We start from the raw sequence: 22,348 nt of genomic DNA, 5'->3' as shown, positions 1-22,348 counted from the left end.
GTTTAAAGTTTTTAGCCAATAGTTATTAGGCCCTATATCCCCATACAGTATTACCATAATTTTCCAGGCTAAGCTAAGTCTATCAGATAGTTACGTTTATTCAACAATAGATGTTCAGAAATTATTATCCTTTATTACGCTGATAGACTCTAGAATGCCTCAGCCTTGTAATCTTCTTATTGGGTCTTTGTATCCCCTCCTGCTCTTGCACTTACACTCTCACTATTACTCTTACATCTATAACATTCATACCATGCATTCATGTGGGATTTGGGTTTCCTCATATGTCTCATACATACATATAGAAAAAAGGTAGTTTATACGCTCAGGTTCACTCTTTACGGGCACATCATCCCGCCTCCTTTATCTTTCTCTCAAATTTTCCTCTCTTTCACTTTTTTAATTAACTATGGCTCTTTTAATATCCGTGATAAGACTCAGATAGAGATCCTTAGTTTTATTTTTAAAATGCACGTTTGGTGAGATCCCACCCATTTCCATCTCCATTTGTGAAATTATTTGGTTTTTCAATTGTTGCATGTTTGGTATTAATGTTTGTTTCCACGCTCTAGCAATCAATAATTTAGTCGCCAAAAGGCTATGAATTACCATAATCTCTACTTTTTTGTCTAATTTCGTTCCATACAAATGTAATAATGCTATTTCAGGTTTATTACTCAGGCAAGTGTCTCCCACCTTGCATATTAGTTTGAATGAGAGGTCCCACAGGGATCTTAATCTGGGACAGTTCCACCAGATGTGCATCATAGAGCCATCCGTGTGGAAGCATCTCCAGCAATTGGGGGGATTACTCTGGGACATTTTATTTAGTCTACTTGGGACCATATACCATCTATGGCTTACTTTGATGAAATTTTCTAATATATTTAAACAGTGTATGAATTTTTTTACTCTTGAATACGCGTGACACCATTGTTTATATTGAATCTCTATACCCAAATCTCTTTCCCATTTTTTAAAAGCTGTAGGAATATCTGGTCCATCTATATCTTTTAGTAGTTCCATTGTTGGATGGTATTTGTTTTTAGCAGATTCGATTGAGAGGACCTTCTCAATCAGAGTACCCGTATCGCCTTCTATAATTAATACATATTCTTTCAAAAAGCTTTTAACTCGAAAATAATTAAATAATTCTCTAGGAGGTAGAGATAGCATGTCAGATATTTCCACATACTCTTTTAGATGCTTATCTACATATAGGTCTTTAATTTGAATATTTTTATTTTTATGCCAGTTTATCAAGTTCATATCTGGCATTATGAGTTCTAGTGTTTTAAGGGATACAGTATCTGGTATCTTATTGTTAAACCCCAGCTTTCTTTTTAGTCTATACCATTCGCTCAGTGTCTGAGAGAGAATCGTGGATCTTAGATTTGGAAAGTTTTTATTTTTTCCGATATTGTTCCATAGCAGTATTTCTAGATTATTTATCCCCTCCCTATGTGTTTCTAGTTTGTACCACGCCTGGTCCTTGATATCTACAATTTGTAGATTGGAAGCGTGTGTCGTCATAATTGCTTGATATGTTTGAGATATCAAGGGATAGCTCATCCCCCCAGACTGGGCTTTTTTGGCTAGCGTAGTAGCTTTTATTCTGGGTTTTTTACCTCTCCAGATAAAGTTTGTAAAGCTGCTTTGTATCATGTTCAGCCAGTACACTAGTATTTTGAGGGGGATCATGCGAAATAGGTATATCCATTTTGGAACAATATAAGCTTTGATTGTATTGATCCTTCCCCACCATGATATCTCAATTGATCTCCAGTCTTTTAAAAGTTTGTTTGTTTCTTTCAGCATTTAAAAAAAATTATTTTCCATTATGTGGGACACATCGGCTGTCAGCCAAATGCCCAGATATGAGATTTCTTTAACTACCCAATTGAACGCATATGTCTGTCTTAAATTTTGTAGCTCGTCCTCTTTTATATTTACTGCTAAAGACATTGTTTTGCTTATATTTAGTTTATAGTTCGACACTTCACTATACTGTTCGAACTCTAGCATTAGTGTGGGTAAGGATATTTTGGGTTCAGTGATGGTCAATAGTATGTCGTCTGCATATAGACATATTTTTAAATCGTCCTTGGGAATACATACTCCTTTTATTAATGGGTTTTGTCTTATTTTGCAGGCTAGAGGTTCAATTGATAAAACATATAATAAAGGGGAGAGCGGACAGCCCTGTCGGGTTCCATTTTGTATCTTAAACCATTCTGATCGAATGTCTCTTCCCACTATTCTAGCCGATGGATTCGAATAGAGTGCTCCCATTGCTCCCATGAACCAGCCTTCAAAACCGAAGTGCGTCATAGTTCTCTTTAAAAAGTCCCAGCCAACCCTGTCGAAGGCTTTCTCAGCATCAACCGACAGGGTTAGCAGGGGCGTGTCCGTTGACTTTGCCCAATCTAGTATCTCTAATATTCTCCGGGTATTGTTACTTGAGTGTCTCCCTTTCACGAAACCTATCTGGTCTATATTGATAATAGATGGAAGCACCCTTTGTAACCTATCCGCCAATATAGCCGAGTAAAGTTTAACGTCTACGTTTATAAGCGATATTGGACGATAGTTGACGATATCTGTTGTGGGTTTATCTGGCTTTAAAATTGGGCTAATATGCGCTCTTAAGAAATCCGTCGATGCATGTCCTTTTATAGAGATTTCATTGAATGTATCTGTTAGAACAGGGATGATCTGTGTTTTAAAGGTTTTATAGAACTGGTTGGAATATCTATCCGGCCCTGGGGCTTTTTTGTTTACCAGCTTATTTATTACCCGTTCTACTTCTATCGTGGTGAAGGTCTTATTTAGTTCATTTCTTTGTTCCAGCGAAATTTTTGGCAGCTTTATATTTGAAAAGTATCTTTCCAGAGCTTTTGATGGTGGGTTTAATTTTAGGTTATATAGTTTTTCATAGAAACCTTTAAACGTCTCTGCAATATCTTCAGGATTTATAATATTTTTACCATTCTCAATTAATTTAGAGATTTTCCTTTCCACGTTTAGTTTTTTCAATCTATTTGTTAACATGGTATCTACTTTATTGTTCTTATAGTAAAATGTAATTTGTAGTTTCTTTAGATTCCGTTGTATTCTATCCTCAATCTGTTTATTTATTTTATTTTGACAAATCTTAATTTTTTCTGTTCTTTCCATAGATATGCTGTTCTTATTTAAACTAGATAGGTTATAGAACTCGATGTAGAGGTCTGATAATTTAGGATTGCTATTTTTTTGCTGGCTGGCTAGCTTTATCCAGTAGCCTCTTATGACTGTTTTAAAAGAGCACCATAAGCATTCTTTAGATATTTCCTCCATTGAGTTTTCTCTAAAGAATAAGTCCATAAGTTTAGCTATATGTTCTATATTCATCTTTTTTTCTAATAGCTTATCATCCAGTCTCCATATTGGTGGACACTTATTAATCACATCTAGTACATCAGCGATTACTAAATCGTGATCAGACCAGGTATTTTTTTTAATTGTTATTGAATGTATGGCCTTAGAGAGGTTAATATCTCCCATAATCATATCGATTCTTGCTGCTGATTTATGAGGAATAGATCGATGAGTTACCTCTTTGTCATTTGGGTGGACTAGCCTCCAGCAATCATATACCTCATATTTTTTGAGCACTCTATTCATTTCTGCAGCTTGTTTTATTAACTTTTTATCCATTAGTTGGTTGGGGCCCAGCTGCTTATCCATTATAGGATCCAGTATGCAATTAAAATCTCCTGCTATTATCAGTTTCCCTTTTTTCACCTGTTCTATTATCCTTAAAATTTTTGTCAGCAACTTAGTTGGACGTATATTTGGCAAATGCACGTTTGCCAATGTGTATATCGTCCCATTTAACAGCCCGACCAGAATAATGAATCTTCCCTCAGGGTCTAAAAACTGATATTGGCACTCAAAGTTCACCTCTTTCGAAAAAATGATTGCTACACCACACTTTTTCTTCCCCGATAGGGAGGCCGCGTAGAGAAGAGGGAACTTTTTGTAGTGCCATAGTCGTTTGTCATTGAGTAGCCAGTGAGTTTCTTGGACGAATCCCACCTTGATGTTCTCTCTAATCAAAGTATCATATAAAAACCCTCTATTCACATGAGAGTTTAAACCTTGCGCGTTAATAGAGATCAATCTAACCATATCCCTTTCTTCTTGTTAACCATACTGAGAGCAATACCCATTTCCATGTTACATACTTCAGACATACAGTCACAACTTAATCTTTCATCCTAAAACCTACTCTTGGATAACCTCTTGTAATCCAAGGTCTGGGTACCTTTCAGGGACCCTAAGGGGGGAACGCAGCTTCCCTTAGTGGGGACTGCTCCAAATCGCCTCAATTAGTTTCTTCATAATCTCTCTTTGTGGAGAACGAGAGAGAGGGTGAGAGGAGAAAACGGAGAAGAAAAAAAAAAAGCATTATGTACATACTCATTACTTATAAATATATCCCCTATTTTGTGTTATATTTTTCTTTTCTTTTTCTTTTTGACTTTTCATATCACCAGTCTTAACTGTTTCATGCTTATTAGTATTTGTTCATTTTCATATATTAAATTTTCCCTTACATCTCATATTTCTATAAACGCCATTTTTATACATTCAGAAGACAGAATTTAAAGGATCACATTTTCTTTTCCTCTATTTTACTTCCACTATTATCTCGTTTCCCCTCTTTCCCAGCTTTATGATTTTCCCTTTTTTCTTTTTTTTTTTCTTTTTTCTTCTCTCTATCCTTTTGACATGGAGTTACCCATGTTCCAGCTTTGTGGCAATATACTTGTACACAGAGAAAATTTTTATTAGCCTTTTACTCTAATATATTTTATCCTCTGATTTAGAAGTGAGCTGGCTCTTATCTTTTAAAGTTTGATTTGTGAGAATCCTGTTATTCGTAAGGGAAGAAAAAAAAAAAAAAAAAAAAAGTACACCTTGTTTGCATATATATATAACCGTCCATTAGTGTATATCCCCTTTGTATACTTGAGTGTCAATTGTGCATTTGAGCTTTTCCTAATTTCCCTTTCCTTTACATTTAATTCCCTCTATTTCATATTTCATATCACTATGTAAAGTGTACAAAAAAAAAAATAAAAAAAAATTATCTTCAAACTCTCATATCTAGTGAGATAGTGCATTTCCCTGTTGAAATTCTATATTATTTCACATCTTTAATTTGTGACCTTATGAATTCTTAAACCTTGTGCAGTGTCTCCTTGTTCTTTTAGTGACTTACTATAGCGTAGTTACTTCCATATCCATTATTTACACTCCATTGTTTTCTGGTTGCTACCCTTCATCTCTGATACTGTGTAGTGTTAAGAAAAAAAAAAATAGAGAAAAAATAAATAAATAAATAAAACATAATATCAAGAATCCCATTATCCCTATAGATTACTTCTATTGTCATCTCCTTTTCCCCCTCTTTCCAACTGTTGTGGTTTTCTAATCCTTATTTTAACGAAAACATTTTCCCCGTGTTTGAGCTTAGTGGCTATCTATCTGCGCACAGAAACCTTTTTTTTTTAACCTTTTACAAAAGTATATTTTTAACCTCTACTTTAGGCATGAGTGCAGCTAAGTTTGTAAAAAACCTATTTCCCATAGGGAGGAAAAAAAAAAAAAAAAAAAGTCTTTATGCTAAATCGTTAGTGTTTAACCATTCTGTTGCTTGTTCAAATGTGCCAAAAGGTGTCCATGTGTCCTTAAAGAGAATAAACAAGGTTGATTGTGGGTTCCATCTAAACTTCAAGTTATGTTTTCTCAGAGCAGGAAAGATAGGGCCAAACGCTAATCTTCTTGTCCTTGTGGTAGCTGACAGATCGTTTAGGACTTTCAGAGATTTAAATTTTTCTTCCGCTATAGATGTGTTTTTTGCAGTGAAAAATATCTGAGTTCTTAGTTCGTATGACTGGAACGCAATAATAACATCTCTAGGGTATTTCTGACCCTGTTTCTTTTGGGACAATCTATGAGCTCTGATGATCTGTGAATCTTGTTGTGTCTTCTGTATTCCTAGATGTTCTAGGAACTCTCCTAGAAAATCCCTTAGTTGATTGTCCGTGATTTCTTCAGGGATATTTCTAACTCTCAAGTTAGCTCTTCTTGATCTGTCTTCTATTACACAGACCTTATCTTCCATTTCTTTGAGTTTTATTAATGTCTTATTGTGTGAGTCTTTCAGCTCTTTCATTTGAAATTCTCTCGTTTCTTCTGTATTTTCCATTTTTTGAATTCTATTATCCAGCATAGCCAGGTCTGTCTTAATATCTGCGAATTTCTCCTTAAGCTCCTTCTTTATATCATTTGAAACCTCTTCCAAGCAAGCCTTTAGTTCTGAGAGGGAGACCGTCTCTTTTTCTAATGGTATTTTGATTGGGACCGTGGCTGCTGAGAGAGAAAGCTCTAGAACAGAGTTATCTGTGCTTTCTTGACTGTTAGATAGTCTTTTTCCATTTTTTTGTCCTTTTTTGTCCGATTTTAATATCATTTTATTTTCTTGCGTTTTTTTTGACGCCATGTTTTCCTCTTACCCCTTTCTTTCCTCCTTCCTCTGTGTTCCCTCTCTCCTCTTCCCACTCACTTGTCCACCTCAGATTTAAATTACTTTCTTTTTTTTCCTTTTGTAATATGTAACTTTCTTTGCCTATTTTATTTTTGGTCACCATGAACCATATATACAAATCAGAGTACTTATATGAGTAAAGTTACTGACCGTTATGGTTGCTTGGTGTCCTGCACGAAAAAGACTGCATAGAGTTCGCAGTCAGATCTTCATTCAGCTATCGGCTGTTGCCCCACCAATAACGATTTTTCAGCGTTTCTAGCTCCCACTTTCTTCTTGGGCGAGCTTCAGGGTGTTAGACTGACCCTCGTCCGCCTCTGCCGCTCCGTATTCCGTGCCCGAGCTGAGCTTGTGGTACACATGCAGAGCCAGCATACAATACAAGCGGAGCAAACGGAGCTGATACAAACGGAGCTGATAATCCTACGGTGCTGTGTTGTGTCCGCCGTTCTCTCCGCTCTCCCTCACTCTCCGGATCCCGTTAGGCGCTCGGCTTTTTCCCCTCCATGAGGCCGCTTCCTCCCCTCACGGCGTGAGCGTGCACGTCTTCACGTGCCTTCCGTCATCCCGCCCATCTGAATGTTCAGGAGAGGTTCTTATGATCTGTTATAACCATAATTTTGTGTCTAGAACCCTCTAATAAGTACCTCCATTCCTTAAAAGCTAACACAATAGCTAATAGTTCCCTGTTCCCAACATCGTAATTCTTTTCTGGATCAGACAACCTTTTTGAAAAGTAACAACAGGGATGGAGGGGTTCGTCATACGATAACCTCTGTGACAGTACTGCTCCCACACCCGATTCAGAAGCGTCTACTTCCATAACAAAGGGAAGAGAAGGATTAGGGTGGTGTAGCACTGGAGCAGAGGCAAATGCCTTCTTGAGAGTTTCGAAGGCCTTAAGGGCTTCAGGAGTCCAAACCCTAGGTGTAGACCGTTTTAAATCAGCTTTGTTATAGGGGAGATAAGAGGTGAAAAGTTTTTGATAAATTTCCTATAATAGTTAGCAAATCCTATAAAACGCTGGATAGCCTTAAGTCCTTGGGGAAGTGGCCAGGACAGTATGGCTTCCAATTTAGCAGGATCCATACTGAAACCCTGTTCAGAAATTATATATCCTAGGAGTTGCACCGAGGTCTGATCGAACAAACATGTTTCTAACTTACAATAAAGTCCGTTCTGTAATAGCTTTTTAAGCACCATCCTCACATGTTTATGATGTGACTTCAAATCAGGAGAATATACAAGTATGTCGTCAAGGTACACCACGGCACAGACATGCAATAGATCCCTATGGACATCGTTTATGAGGTCCTGAGGTCCTGAAACACAGCAGGAGCATTACACAGTCCAAAAGGCATGACCAGATATTCGTAATGCCCACTACGTGTATTGAACGCTGTCTTCCACTCGTCATTCTCCTTTATACAGACAAGGTTATAAGCCCCCCTGAGGTCTAATTTAGTGAAGTACTTAGAACCTTTAACACGATCAAACAACTCAGTGATGAGGGGGATAGGGTAGGCGCTTTTAATCGTTATATTGTTCAGAGCCCTGTAGTCTATGCATGGCCTCAAATCGCCCTCCTTCTTTGCCACAAAAAAGAAACCAGCACCAGCAGGAGAGGAGGACCTTCTAATAAAGCCTTTACTTAAGGATTCCCGTATGTACTCCTCCATGACCTGGTTTTCTTTCTCAGAAAGAGGGTAGACCTTACCCCTAGGAGGCATAGTACCCGGTAACAGGTTTATGGCACAGTCATAGTCACGATGTGGAGGTAGCTTATCTTCCTCCCTTTTTTCAAAAACCAATGCAAGGTCTGCATACACAGAAGGGACAGAAACAGAAAGTGGTTTAGCCGTGGGCACGTTGAGTAAACAAACAGGACGTACATGAGCGATACAGTCTCGTTGACAAGATTCCTCCCAGGAGAGTATATCTAAACAACCCCAATCAAGTACTGGGTTGTGTTTAACTAACCAGGGAAAACCCAGAACGATGGAAGCAGTAGGGGAGTCAATTATTTGGAAGGTTAACCTTTCCTTGTGCAAAGCACCCACAGACATAACTATTTCTTGGGTTTCATGGGTCACCAGAGGTTTCTCAAGTGGTCTACCATCTATGGCCTCAACGGCCAAGGGTGTGGCCTTTTGGATCAAAGTAAGGGCTGCGGTTTTAGCAAAGTTCTCATCCATAAGGTTGTCTGCCGCACCTGAATCGATCAAGGCTTTGGTTGTTATAGTGGTTTTATTGACCAAAAGAGAAACCGTAATAAACGGTCTGGAGATGGAAACATGAGGGGACAAAGTCATAACACCCGAGGCCGACCCCTCTCTAGGCCTTAGGTGCTGTAGTTTCCCTGTAATTTAGGGCAGGCATTACAGTGGTGCCCCCTCTTTCCACAATAAAGGCATAACCCCTCCCTTCTACGATATGCTCTTTCAGCCTCAGTTAACCCCGTAGCACCCGATTGCATGGGTTCGGGGGATGGTTGCCTAGGAGCGGGTAATGCTAGTAATGCAGTACTGGGTAGAACAGGTAACACCCGTGTATCCATCCGTCTTTGACTACGCCTCTCTCTAATACGGTTATCAATAAGAATTATATAGTCTATAACATCATCCAGAAGAACAGGCAATTCCCTGGATGCTATTTCATCCAGTATATAAGCGGCCAAACCCTCCAGAAAGGCTGTTATGAGGGCGTCATTATTCCAAACCACTTCAGCTGCTAGAGTGCGGAATTTGATAGTATAATCCGCTACAGATCTGTTACCCTGTCGGACCCTAAGCAGAGCTTTGCCAGCAGAGGCAACCCTACCGGGTTGATCAAACGTGCGTTTGAAAGCTGTCAAAAAATCTGCAAAGGACATCGGAGACGTATTCCCCAACATGGGGTTGGCCCATGCTAAAGCTCTCCCGGACAAGTGGTTTATCAAAAAGGCAATTTTGGATCTGTCAGTGGGATAGGAACGTGGATTCATCACCAAATGGATATCAATTTGGTTGAGGAAACCACGACACAATGCTGGGTCACCGCTGTAGCGGTGTCATATGAACTACATGAGCAGGAACGGGTACCGGAGTGGGAATGGGTTCGGGCACAGCAGCAGCAGCCTCCTGAACGGCAGGTTGCAAGTGTGCAGTACGAGCCAGTATGGTTTGTAAAGCTTGAGCAAACTGATCCATACGGTGGTCTAAACCATCCATTCTAGTCTCCTGATTAACTAGGAGCTGTGGAATGTTAGCAGGTTCCATTTTGGCCCTGTTGTAATGTCACGATTCCGGGAACCAAACACGCTAACACACACACAGAAAAGGTGCAATACCGGACCTTAGAGTGGCCGGGCTAAGCACACAAAGAATAGTCAGGAGACAAGCCGAGTAAGGGGAACCAGAAGACAGAATAACGAGAAACAAGCCGAGGTCAAAGGGTAGGAGAAAGTCACAAAGTCAGATAAACAAGCCAGAGAGTACGTAACCAGAAAAACAAGTTCAGTAGCAGTACTAGCAAGCAAAGACCACAACAGGGCAGAGAGGAACAGGAAAGGTAAGTATATAAATAATTAGGTTAATTCTGATTGGATAATTTCTAATCAGAATGAACAATCACACGTGGGAGATATCTAGACCTCCCACTGTGATTGAGGCATCCCCCGGCGTTTAGTAAAATGGGCGGTCTCCCAGCGTGCAGCGTCATGCATGCTGCCGCTGGGGGACATAGAGGAAGGTGCGGGCGACATCCGTGGCTGGGAGGATGCCGCCCGCCGAGCGCACGCCAGGGAGGGGACCACGGACGTCTGGAGGGTGAGTGCCGCGAGTGGACTGCAGCCTCCCCTCGCAGCCGCCCGTGGGATCCTGACACCGATGGGCCCTCAAAGTGTCTTTGGTGCCAGCAGGGATTTAACCTTCACTGGGCATTAAAGTCCTGCACTGCATGGTGGCATAGATTATAATGTGGTCATTAAGTGATTAATAATATATTAATAAAAATGCAGCTTTCCTGGCAGAAGACGTTTATGTTGAATGCACTGTATGAGGATTTTGGAGGTTGGAGACATTTTAGCTATAGTTGTAAAGGCTTGTTATTCCCCTCTGTTAGTTTCACTGTCTTACCTCTCTTCCAGTCTGTGGTAAACGTCCTTTAATACCAGATTATGGTGGTATGCGCATTGTGGGCGGAGTAGATGCCCAGCCTGGGGCGTGGCCATGGTTGGTAAGCATTCAAGTTCCCTCCAAAAGCGCTCATCGTCACTCTTGTGGAGGTGTATTAGTGAATCAACATTGGGTCCTGACTGCAGCTCATTGCTTCAAAACCATGAAAAGGTAAGAAAAGATCAGAGGAGAAAGGATAGAAGGTAAGGACTAATTGATATAATGAATAATACATAGCAATGATTAAAGATTGTATATATAGCCGTGCACACTAACTACTATTAACATGCAGACAAAAAATACAATGATGGGAAATATTAAGAGATGGGGCAAATCGTAAGGTGATATTAGTATAGAGACAGACAACTTCTGCTCCTGTGTTTCCATTCACTATCCTTTCCATCTTTGTTATTATATATACTAAATTATATAATATCAGACCTATCATAATCTTCAGCTTTATGCCCATGCGCTTGTATTGAGCAGGTGGGCAAGAATGTAAGTTTGTATAAAGAACCTTGGGAAAAAATATACTTGTGTTCCAACAAAAGACATGTTGACAGCCCTATTTCTTAGATAATAGCTTGCTTCTTTTAAGGGATGAATGCATCTGAGACTGTAGCGTCCATTTTACTGACATAATTATGTCACAGTATCAGAGAAGCATAATTGCGAACTCATGTTGTGAGTTAGCGTGATGCAAACCTATTTGATATAGATGCACTTATTCAGCTACGTATTGGACTAAATTACATTTATTTTAGATCGCTGTGTTAATCTAAAATTCTGTGACCAATCTTTTGGAAGAACAAGGAGAACACAACTGTAAATGTTTTCATAAATAAACACTTCTTGTGATTGTGATTTGCTCTTTTTTCATCAATTTCTCAGCCTTGTACACAAATGGAGAATTATTCTGGGAGGTTATATGCTTTCAGAACTCATAGAAGATGAAGTTCAAATTCGATCAATCCAGTGCTATGTGCAGCATGAGAAGTACAATCCACGCACAGAGGCTTATGACCTGGCTCTGATAGAACTTAACAAACCAGTTAAATACACTGACTTTGTCCAGCCTGCCTGCCTGCCAAGTAGCACTGTGGATATCAGCACCTTACACCCATGCTATATAAGTGGCTGGGGAATCACTCAGGAGAATTGTAAGTAACTAATCTAACTTTCCCAAGGTATTTATGGAGACCTAGTAAAACTCAAATGTTCACTGCTGTACTGTCTGCTACTGATTGTAATCAGATACTTGCTTTTTCCATCTTGACAGCTATACAGACAGCAGATATTCTACAGGAGGCCAAAGTAAATCAGATTGACTTAGACACATGTAACAGTTCTCGTTGGTATGATGGCGCAATCAAAAACTTTAACTTGTGTGCAGGGTATGAGGAGGGAGGCATTGACAGTTGTCAGGTAAGAAAACTAGATAAATGTTGTCCTCTGTCCAGTGGAATGTGTTGGTTAATTATATGTGTATTTTTTTTGTTTTTGGTAAGAATCTACATATTGTCCCAAAATGCTAAATTTTACATTTCCAATCTTTGTTCACTGATGTTGATAAAGATTGTACATTTTGTATCTCAGATAAAATTCATTTTTTCAAACATTATCATCTTATGAATGCAGGAATGATTGCCCCCTTTAAAGGTGGGATCAGAGTGTTTTGTATTTAAACTGTATTTATACTATCCTAAGTATAATATAAGGGCAGGGAATAATGAAAGTATTTAGAACATTATGCAGACTAGATGGGCCGAATGGTTCTTATCTGCCGTCACATTCTGTGTTTCTATGTTCTATGTTAAACACTTCTTCCTGAAGAGGAACAGGCATGTGTTGAATAGACCTTTCTTATTAGAGATTAACATTTTGTTCCAGTTTTGAGCTAGATAGGAGCTCATCTAAGAATTAATATTTTTCTGCAAACTAATTCTCTTTCATCTATACAAATTTTTCATGAGAGTAGCTTCCCATAATTTCTACTTTCCACTGCTGGATTCTCCCACTTACTTTCTTCTTCCGATATTATTATTATTTTTAAATCACCAACAAATTCCACAGCGCTGTACAATGTGTGGACTAACAGACACGTATTTGTAACCAGACGAGTTGGACGCACAGGAACCGAGGGGGTTGAAGGCCCTGCTCAATGAGCTTGCATACTATAGGGAGTGGGGTATAGTGACACAAAAGGTAAGGGTAGAAAAATAGGTTGCTAGAATAGTTTTCACAATTTTTACATTATTTTTATGACAGTTGCAGGAAAGGAATCAAGGTGCGGGGAGGGAAAGCTATTAGCAGTTTAATTGATATGCTTCCTGAAGACGTTTTCAGTAATTTTTTGAAGGAGTGGAGACTGGGTGAGAGTCTAAAGGAAAATGGAAGAGAGTTCCATAGGAATGGTGTAGCTCTAGAGAAGTCCTAAAGGTGCGCATTAGAAGTGGGAGTGCGAACAGAAGATAGACATAGTCTTGGGCAGAGCATATGGACCTAGTCGAGAAAGACTTGTGTATTAGGGACTGACAGAAAGGGGAGGTATGGTAGGTGCGGGCAGACAGGAAGATGAAAAGAACGTGACTATAGGGGCAGAAAAAAATACTGACCTAGTAGGCAAGTAAGGACTAAGTGGTAAGTGGCAAGTAAGACAGGAAGATGAGCCTCACCACTGCATTCATTATAGACTTTAACGGGGCAAGTTGAGAACATATAAGACCACTGAGAAGCAGATTACAGTAGTCAAGGCGAGAGAGGATAGTGGTCCAGCACCTTTGCTGAGTCCAGCATTAAATTGGGATGGACAGGAATTGACAAAAAAAAATAATCTCTCTTATTTTTGCAACCCATTCCATTTGATTCTTGTTAATCATATGAGGCATTGTATGACTTGATTACCTTTCCAAGTTGGAGTAGGCAATGTAAGATGTTAATGGTTAAATTACATTTATTGAGAACATGGACCTTCCAAGTAGTCAGGATTTTTTAATATTCTCTATATCACTTCTTGCAGGGTGACAGTGGGGGACCGCTTATGTGTAAGGATGAACAAAGTAGTACATATTATGTAATTGGTATAACAAGCTGGGGTCAGGGTTGTGCCAATGCACAAAAACCAGGAGTATACACCAATACTAAGTACTGCTTGGACTGGATCACGAGAAAACTTGGCAAATCTTCAAGCGTGAAAAGGACGCATGGTAAATCATCTCATAAAAAGAAAGCTCCACACAAAAAAGCAGGTTCATCTTGGGCTCCATGAAACTCAACCATGTAGCAGAGGAGCACATTGCACACCTAGCACAAACTTCCTTTAAAATCCAGAGCTGACATGGCACATATATAATTGTTTGGTCTATCTACAGAGAGGACATGTGGCAAATGAAGTAAATAAATATACTATTTATTGTACATTGCGTGCGTTCATTTGGATGCATTATAAAACACAGAAATATAAATACAAAACATAATTTGGGTTTAAGGAAATGTTCTGTGACAGGAGGCATAATCATTTTATGCTATTAATTTGTGGTAAAATTGTTATTTTATATTTAAAGCCAATCTTTCCAAAATGGGGTATTCTTACTGTGAAAAACATTCTTACATTGTGTAATCACAAGTAGAATCCAATAAACAAAAGAAGGGCACTGGACACAATTTTGCCTTCAAAAAAAGGAAACCCTATTTTCTGCATTCTACAGCAAGGCAATAAAGAAAACAGTTGTGCTAGTATGCTTTGTCAAAGTAGTTCTTTCTCTGAATCAAGAGCATAAAACCTGCATAAGTTGCCAAGGCCTAAATCAATTATTTGAGGGTCATTAGGAAACCATTGTTATCTGGACCATACTACCAGGCACACGTGCACTCACACCCATACATACAAAACCATAGATACACAGGTCCAAACAAAAATACAATTTGCCACATTCTACCACACACTGCCACAAACACACATTTAGGTAAACACACTGCCACTAACTCCATACTCCATCAAAAATATTAACTACATTGTGGTTTCAGACATTCTCCAGTTTATTACTTTGATGCAGCAGGAGGCTGAGTTCCCTGCATGTAGTGGGGACGAGCCATTGTTCAATCCCACGTGACTTTCTTCATGCTGTGGAGAATGGGGCAGGAGCAAAGCAGCACAATCTGGTAATGCTTTGGTTAAGGGAGACATATACACTGATTAGCCACAACATTAAAACCGCTGACAGGTAAAGGGAATAACATTGAATATATTGTTACAATGGCACCTTCCAATGGGTGGTATATATTGGACAGCAAGTAAATAGTCAGTTCTTCAATTACATTTGTTGAAAGCAGAAAAAAATGGGTATGCGAAAAGATCTGAGTGACTTTGTCAAGTGTCAAATAGTAATGGCTAGATGATTGGGTCTGAGCATCTCAAACACGGCAAGTCTTGTGAGGTGTTCCCAGTATGCAGTGGTTAGTACCTACCAAAAGTGGTGCAAGGAAAGGCAACTGGTGAACCTGTGTCAGGATCATGGACGCCCACTGGTCATTGATTCCAGTGGGGAGCTAAGACTAGCCGGTCTGATCCAATCACACATAAGAGCTACTGTAGCTCAAATTGCTAAAATAAAAAGGTGTCAGAACACACAGTGCATCGCAATTTGCTGCATATTCTGCTGTGTAGCTGCAGACTGGACAGAGTGCTCATATTGTACACAGCTAAAAGCCTTCAGTAGGTACGTGAGCATCAGAACTGAACCATGGAGTAATGGAAGAAGGTTGCCTGGTCTCATAAATCACATTTTCTTTTAGATCAGGTGGATGGCTAGGTGCGTGTCCGTCATAAACCTGGGGAAGAGATAGCAGCAAGATGCACTATGGGAAGAAGGCAGGCTGGCGGAGGCCATGTTATGCTCTGAGCAATGTTCTGCTGGGATAACCTTGGGTTCTGGCATTTATGTGGATGTTATTTTGACACATACCTAGAGATTGTTGCAGACCACGTACAACAGTGTTACCTGAGGGCAGTGGCATGTTCAGGAATTGTATTGGGCTCCAAATACCCCATATTTCAACCCGATTTAGAATCTGTGGGATGTACTGGAGCAACAAATCCAATCCCTCGAGGCCTCACCCTGCAACTTGCAGGACTTAAAGGATCTGCTGCAAATGTCTTGGTGCCAGATACCACAGTAAATGTTCAGAGGTCTTGTGGAGTCATGCTTCAGCACATCACAGCTGTTTTGTCAGCACGAGGGGGAACTATACAATATTAGGTAGGTGGTTTTAATATTGTGGCCGATCAGTGTATATCTCCCTAGCCAAACCACATTGCACAATAGGGCTCCTGTGCAGGCAGGAAATCTAACATGCTAACTAAAAAGCATCGGGTATCCTATACTCTACAGGAACACATATTACTGAATTTTAGGGCGGCTAGGCTTAATGTTTGAAAGTATAGAATACAGTCTGCAAGCAAAACAGACAATATGTAAACAAAGACAGACTGAGGTCAAGGAGTGCAAAGTGGCAAAAATGATTAAGCAGAGCCAAAGTCAGGGATTGCAGGGGTCAGAGTGGTCAGATACAAAGCCAAGTTACATGCACTCTTGGATAACTGACATGACGACAGGTCAAAGAGGAGTGGATAGAGTGGTCTTAAATAACCCCACATCTGTTCCCACAGGTTCCATATGTATGAGACTTATGTCGCTGGAATGGCATGGCCTGCTGCAGCATTAAAAAAAATGCAAGGTAGAGTGGGCACACACAGAAATCATCCAAATACAGACTTTATTAGGTCAATGTAGTAGGCAACATTTTGGCTCTGAGCTAGAGCTTTTCTGTTTGTGCTTAATAGTCCCATCTATTAAATGGGAATGTTTTCACCACAGTCTGAAAGGCACCATGGACTGATATACATCTAATTGAGCGTGTGCAGTCCCTAAACTGTGTTTCTAGAAAAGGACACCAGAATTATGCACAGCATCAATACGGGTATATACAGGGCCGGACTGGGGATACAAAGCAGCCCTGGAAAAAAATAATCTATGCCAGCCCCATAAGTCATTGCCCCATATATTGCCGTATGTAATATGTAAGGCAATGTCTTGCCACCCCAGATGGTTGAGTAATATATATATATATATATATATATATATATATATATATTTTTTATAATATTGTTCCTTTTAATTTAATAATACATTACGCATACTCACATGCAGTGTTTACATTGCTTCCTAGTGACACCTCTAGTGACAGTCACTCAGACAGTCACTAGAGGTGCTTCCTGTGTCAGTGCTGCACAGCGTGATTGCACAGTGTGCAGCACCTTTGCAGCCAATCCTATGGCAGAGCATTGGATTGGCTCAGATCATCATGCTTGATGATCTCAGCCATAGAGGCAGGGCCAGTCGAGGGGAGACCAGCACGGCGTGGGGAGAAAAAAAAAGGTGAGTAAAAACACTTTTTAAATACACACAGATACACCATGACACAGACACACAATGACACAGACACACACACAATGACACAGACACACACATAATGACACACACACACAATGACACCGACACACACACCATGACACAGACACACACAATGACACAGACACACACAATGACACAGACACACACACACGATACAGACACACACACACACACCATGACACAAACACACATACACACACACACCATGACACAGACACACACACCATGCCACAGACACACACACACACACACAATGACACAGACACACACAATGACACAGACACACACACAATGACACAGACACACACATAATGACACAGACACACACAATGACACAGACACACACACACAATGACACATACACACACACACAATGACACAGACACACACAATGACACAGACACACACAATGACACAGACACACACAATGACACAGACACACACACGATACAGACACACACACACCATGACACAAACACACATACACACACACACCATGAGACAGACACACAATGACACAGACACACACACACCATGACACAGACACACACACACACATACAATGACACAGACACACACACAATGACACACACACACAATGACACAGACACACACACACACAATGACACATACACACACACCATGACACAGACACACACACACATACACTCACACTGACACTGACAGAATTACATATTTTACCTGTTGGTGACCGGCTGGGTGGGCTAGTGGACGCAGGGGGAGGTCTTCTGCTGGCCGCTGGCTGGGGGAGGTCTGCTGGCCGGCGGCCGCTGGCTGGGGAGGTCTGCTGGCCGGCTGCCACTGGCTGGGGAGGTCTGCTGGCCGGCGGCCACTGGCTGGGGAGGTCTGCTGGCCGGCTGCCGCTGGCTGGGGAGGTCTGCTGGCCGGCGGCCGCTGGCTGGGGAGGTCTGCTGGCCGGCAGCCGCTGGCTGGGGAGGTCTGCTGGCCGGCGGCCGCTGGCTGGGGAGGTCTGCTGGCCGGCGGCCGCTGGCTGGGGAGGTCTGCTGGCGGCCGCAGGGGGAGCAGGCTCTTCTGTCTCTGCTCCCCCGCCCTCGCGCGCTAGCAAGAGACCGGCGCCGGAATATGACGTCATATTCCGGCCCCGGTCTCATTAAGCTGCGTGGAGGGCGGGGGAGCAGAGACAGAAGAGCCTGCTCCCCCTGCGGCCGCCAGCAGACCTCCCCAGCCAGCGGCCGCCGGCCAGCAGACCCAGCTGTCTGCCCGGCCCCAGGTGCCGGCGGCCCACCGTGAAATTTCCCGGTATCCCGGTGGGCCAGTCCGGCCCTGGGTATATATCTGCATACAGGACACACAGGGTCCATTACATACCCACCTTCATGATTAACCACTGGACAGAGGCCATCAGGATGGGATTGGCATGAGTAGAGGGAATGAGCCTGAGAGTGTGAACATCAGAGGAAGCAACCAAGATTTTTCCTTATGCCTGTATCTCTTCCAATGAACCAGCCATTGTAGGGAGATGTGAACATATGGTAATCAGTTATGTGTTATATCTCATAGTCTGCCTGGCTGCTGACTAGAACAGTAGGAAGAGGAAGAGGTTGTTTTTGGGTTTTTTCTGTGGCTCACTGTTAAAATACACCTACCAAAAATAAAATTATAGACTGATGATTTCTTTGTCAGTGGGCAAACGTCCAAAATCAGCAGGGGATCAAATACTTTTTTCTCTCATTGTATTTGCTTTACCTTTTTTTACCTTTACCTTTTACCTTCATCATTTAAACAAAGAGTTAAATGGAAAACACAATCAAGAAACAAGAAGTATGCATTTAAACCAAAACAGTCCCCTTCTACATCCTTTTTCTTTGCTGCTGACTCCCAGGTTAGTCTGTGAAACTTGGATATTTTTCCCCCTTTGGACCCTTTATTTCTCAGATTAATTTTTTCTGTTATCTATATGTACTTGTTTCCTTGATTTGTACTTTCTGCTCTTTCTTTTCTTATAACTTATAAACCCTCTTTCTTTACTTTTTTTTCTCTCTAACACACCTTTGGGCCTCGTCCTTCTGTTTCAGCGCACATTCTGTGCTTCCCTCTGTTGCCCTTTCAAACTCTGACTGTTATCTCGTGGTGGACATTTCGGTTGCAAAGCATGCTCACGGCTTCTCCTCACCACAAGGTCAGAGTTTTGCTTTGCTCTGCACCTGTGGCTTTTTTTCCTTCCCCACGTGGCAATCCTTTGGCTAAGCGACATACAGTGACCTCCTTGCTTTCACGGAAATTCTGCAACTAAGTGACCGTTTTTTTTGGGGGGGGGGTCTCAATATGAGGGATTTTGGAGCACTTGTTACAGGATCTTTCTGCCTTCACTCAGAGATTGTTTTTGTCTCTCAGGGAACCCTGGTAGGTCTACCATTTATAGATAACTTATGAATGTACTGACTGTATGTGGTACTGATATCATTATTTGACTACTGTATTGTTGTTCTGAGCACTATTCCCTATTATTTTCACATAGGATGTGACTTGGTTGTTCCTTCTCCTTTGGTTACATACATTGCATATATTATTGCATTTTGTATATGTGGTCCCACATGGTGTTATCCACCCACCAGGTTTACCTCAGTGCCTCCTTTCTCAGTTACCAAACCACTCTTTCCATATATCCCCCTTTAGGGTTAGAATTGTGGCATATCCACCCTACTACTACTTTTTTGCTCTGTCAGAGCTTCCGGGACTATTGGTGATTCCTTGTAGATGTGACCTAGTCAGCGCAGGATTGGGTGTGATCCACCATTTCTCTGACCACAGGACCTGTCGGGGAAGGTTTTTCTTCGTCAGGTCTGTCAGGGGTTTAGCGATGGTGCTATAGTCCTGTACAAATCCCAGCAGTGCCCAGGAAGGCTAGGACCTGGGTCTTAGTGCAGGGTGTGGGCCAGTTCGCAACTGCCTCTATCTTGGCCGGCTCTGGACGCTGCTTTCCACACCCCACCCGGTGACCCAGATACTGAACCTCTGCCATTCCAAAATTAAATTTCTCTGGCTTCAGAGTCAGGCCGGCGGCCCGAATTTGATCCAGGACCATTCCCACGTGAGCTAAGTGTTCCTCCCAGGACTCACTGTGGATCGCTATGTCATCCAAGTATGCACAGGCAAAACCCTGAAAGCCATCAAGGAGTCTATCCACCAATCGCTGGAATGTAGCTGGGGCATTTTTCATCCCGAACGGCATGACCTTAAATTGGTACAAGCCGAACGGGGTGACAAAAGCTTCCCTGGCCAGGGGAATCTGCCAATAACCTTTACAGAGGTCAATGGTGGTTAAGTAATTTCCCCTGGCTATACGATCGAGTAGCTAATCTACTCTGGGCATTGGGTAGGTGCCTGTCACAGTCTTGTCATTGAGTTTCTGATAGTCCACACAGAACCTGAGAGTACCATCTTTCTTGGGTACCAAAACTACCGGGGATCCCCAAGGACTGTCGGAGGACTCGATGACCCCTAGTTTGAGCATCTCATCTCATCTATCTCATTCTTCATCTCAGCCCGGACCGCTTCTGGGATATGGTAAGGAGCCTGTCTTAGGGGCTGCTGTCCCGGGGTATCTACTTGGTGAGTGGTTAGGCTGGTATACCCAGGGTCTTGAGAGAAGGTAGAGCGTTTTTCCTGCAGTAACCTACTTAGCTGCTCCCTCTCTGCAGGGTTAAGTCTATCTGAACTTGCTCCAGTAAATCAGGATGGGGGTTCCGTTCTAACAGATCCGGTATGGAAAGGTTGTCAGGGTCCTCGTGAGTGGGTTACATATGGCTGCCACGTCTTCCGGTCTTTCAAGATACTCCTTGAGCATATTTACATTGAAGGTTTTCCGTAGGCTTTCATCATGGCAGCTAGCAATGACATATGTAGCGTCCCCTCGTTTCTCAACTATTTGGTAAGGACCCTGCCAGGATGCCTGTAATTTATCTGACTTAACCGGCTTAAGCACCATGACTTTTTGCCCTATAAAAAAAAACTTATTTTCCGGGCCCCCCTGTCATACCACACTTTTTGTCGCCTCCCGGCCGTCTGGAGGTTAGCCTGAACTGATCTGGCTAACTGCTCCATACGGTCCCGAAACTCCAGCACGTATGGCATGATGGGGACTCCAGCATTCTCGGTCTCTCCCTCCCCGTGCTCACGCATAAGCTCCAGGGTTCCCCGTACCTTGCATCCATAGAGCAGCTCAAAGGGAGAGAACGCTGTCGTTTCCTGGGGCACCTCCTGATAAGCAAACAGGAGGTGCATCAGGAATCGCTCCCAGTCCCTATATTCCTGGGCAAACGTCTTGGACATTTGTTTGAGAGTTCCATTGAACCGCTCACATAGCCCATTGGTCTGCGGATGATAGGGGGAGCTGAGGAGGGATTTAATCTTACAGACATGCCATAGCTGCTGAGTGAGTTCGGCGGTAAACTGGGTGCCTCTGTTGGATAGGATTTCTTTGGGGAATCCTACCTGAGAGAACAACTAAACCAAAGCATTAGCTACAGTATCTGCTTAGATATTAGATAGGGCCACTGCTTCTGGGTAGCGGGATGCATAGTCCACCACGGTAAGGATATACCTTTTCCCGGATGGACTAGGGGTAGCTAGTGGCCCCACTAAATCTATGGCGACCCGGTTGAATGGCTCCTCTATGATGGGCATATTCACCAGGTGCGCCTTGGGGTGGTCTCCTCTCCTCCCTAGCCACTGACAGATATCGCATGTATTGCAATATGCCCTCACGTCAGCGTGTACTCCAGGCCAGAAGAACGTGTGGGTGATGCGTTTCAGGGTAATGGTCACGGCTAGGTGGCCAGCTAAAGTGAAATCGTGCCCTACTCTTAAGATTTCCAGTCTATATTTGTGAGGGATTACCAGTTGGCGCTTTCGGTGGCCCTTCTTTTCAGTTAACCTGTACAATTTGCCTCGTTCCCATACAAAGGTATTGTTATCTAGCCCCCCAGCCCCAGTATCTGCCTTTTCCCTATACCTTCTAAGAGTCAGGTCAGACCTAGTCTCTGTTTCAAATGCTGCAGGGGTATCCCATGGGACGGGGGGTTGGGGACAAGTCACAGGGGGTTGTCTTACCTGAGTCTCCCGCACTAGTAAAGGGTCTT

General features: G+C 42.0%; 1 protein-coding gene across 1 annotated transcript; it reads left to right on the top strand.

The window, feature by feature from the left end:
- The first annotated feature begins 10,762 nt into the window (after window positions 1–10,762).
- On the top strand, window positions 10,763–14,020 carry LOC134601740 (acrosin-like). Its single transcript, XM_063446243.1, is given in 4 exon segments — window positions 10,763–10,939; window positions 11,654–11,912; window positions 12,032–12,177; window positions 13,772–14,020. Coding segments are annotated over 4 exon segments (831 nt in total).
- Window positions 14,021–22,348: the final 8,328 nt, after the last annotated feature.

The sequence above is a fragment of the Pelobates fuscus genome, chromosome 3 (assembly GCF_036172605.1).
Source record: "Pelobates fuscus isolate aPelFus1 chromosome 3, aPelFus1.pri, whole genome shotgun sequence".
Classification (NCBI taxonomy): domain Eukaryota; kingdom Metazoa; phylum Chordata; class Amphibia; order Anura; family Pelobatidae; genus Pelobates; species Pelobates fuscus.
This window is presented reverse-complemented; position numbering and strand designations above follow the sequence as displayed.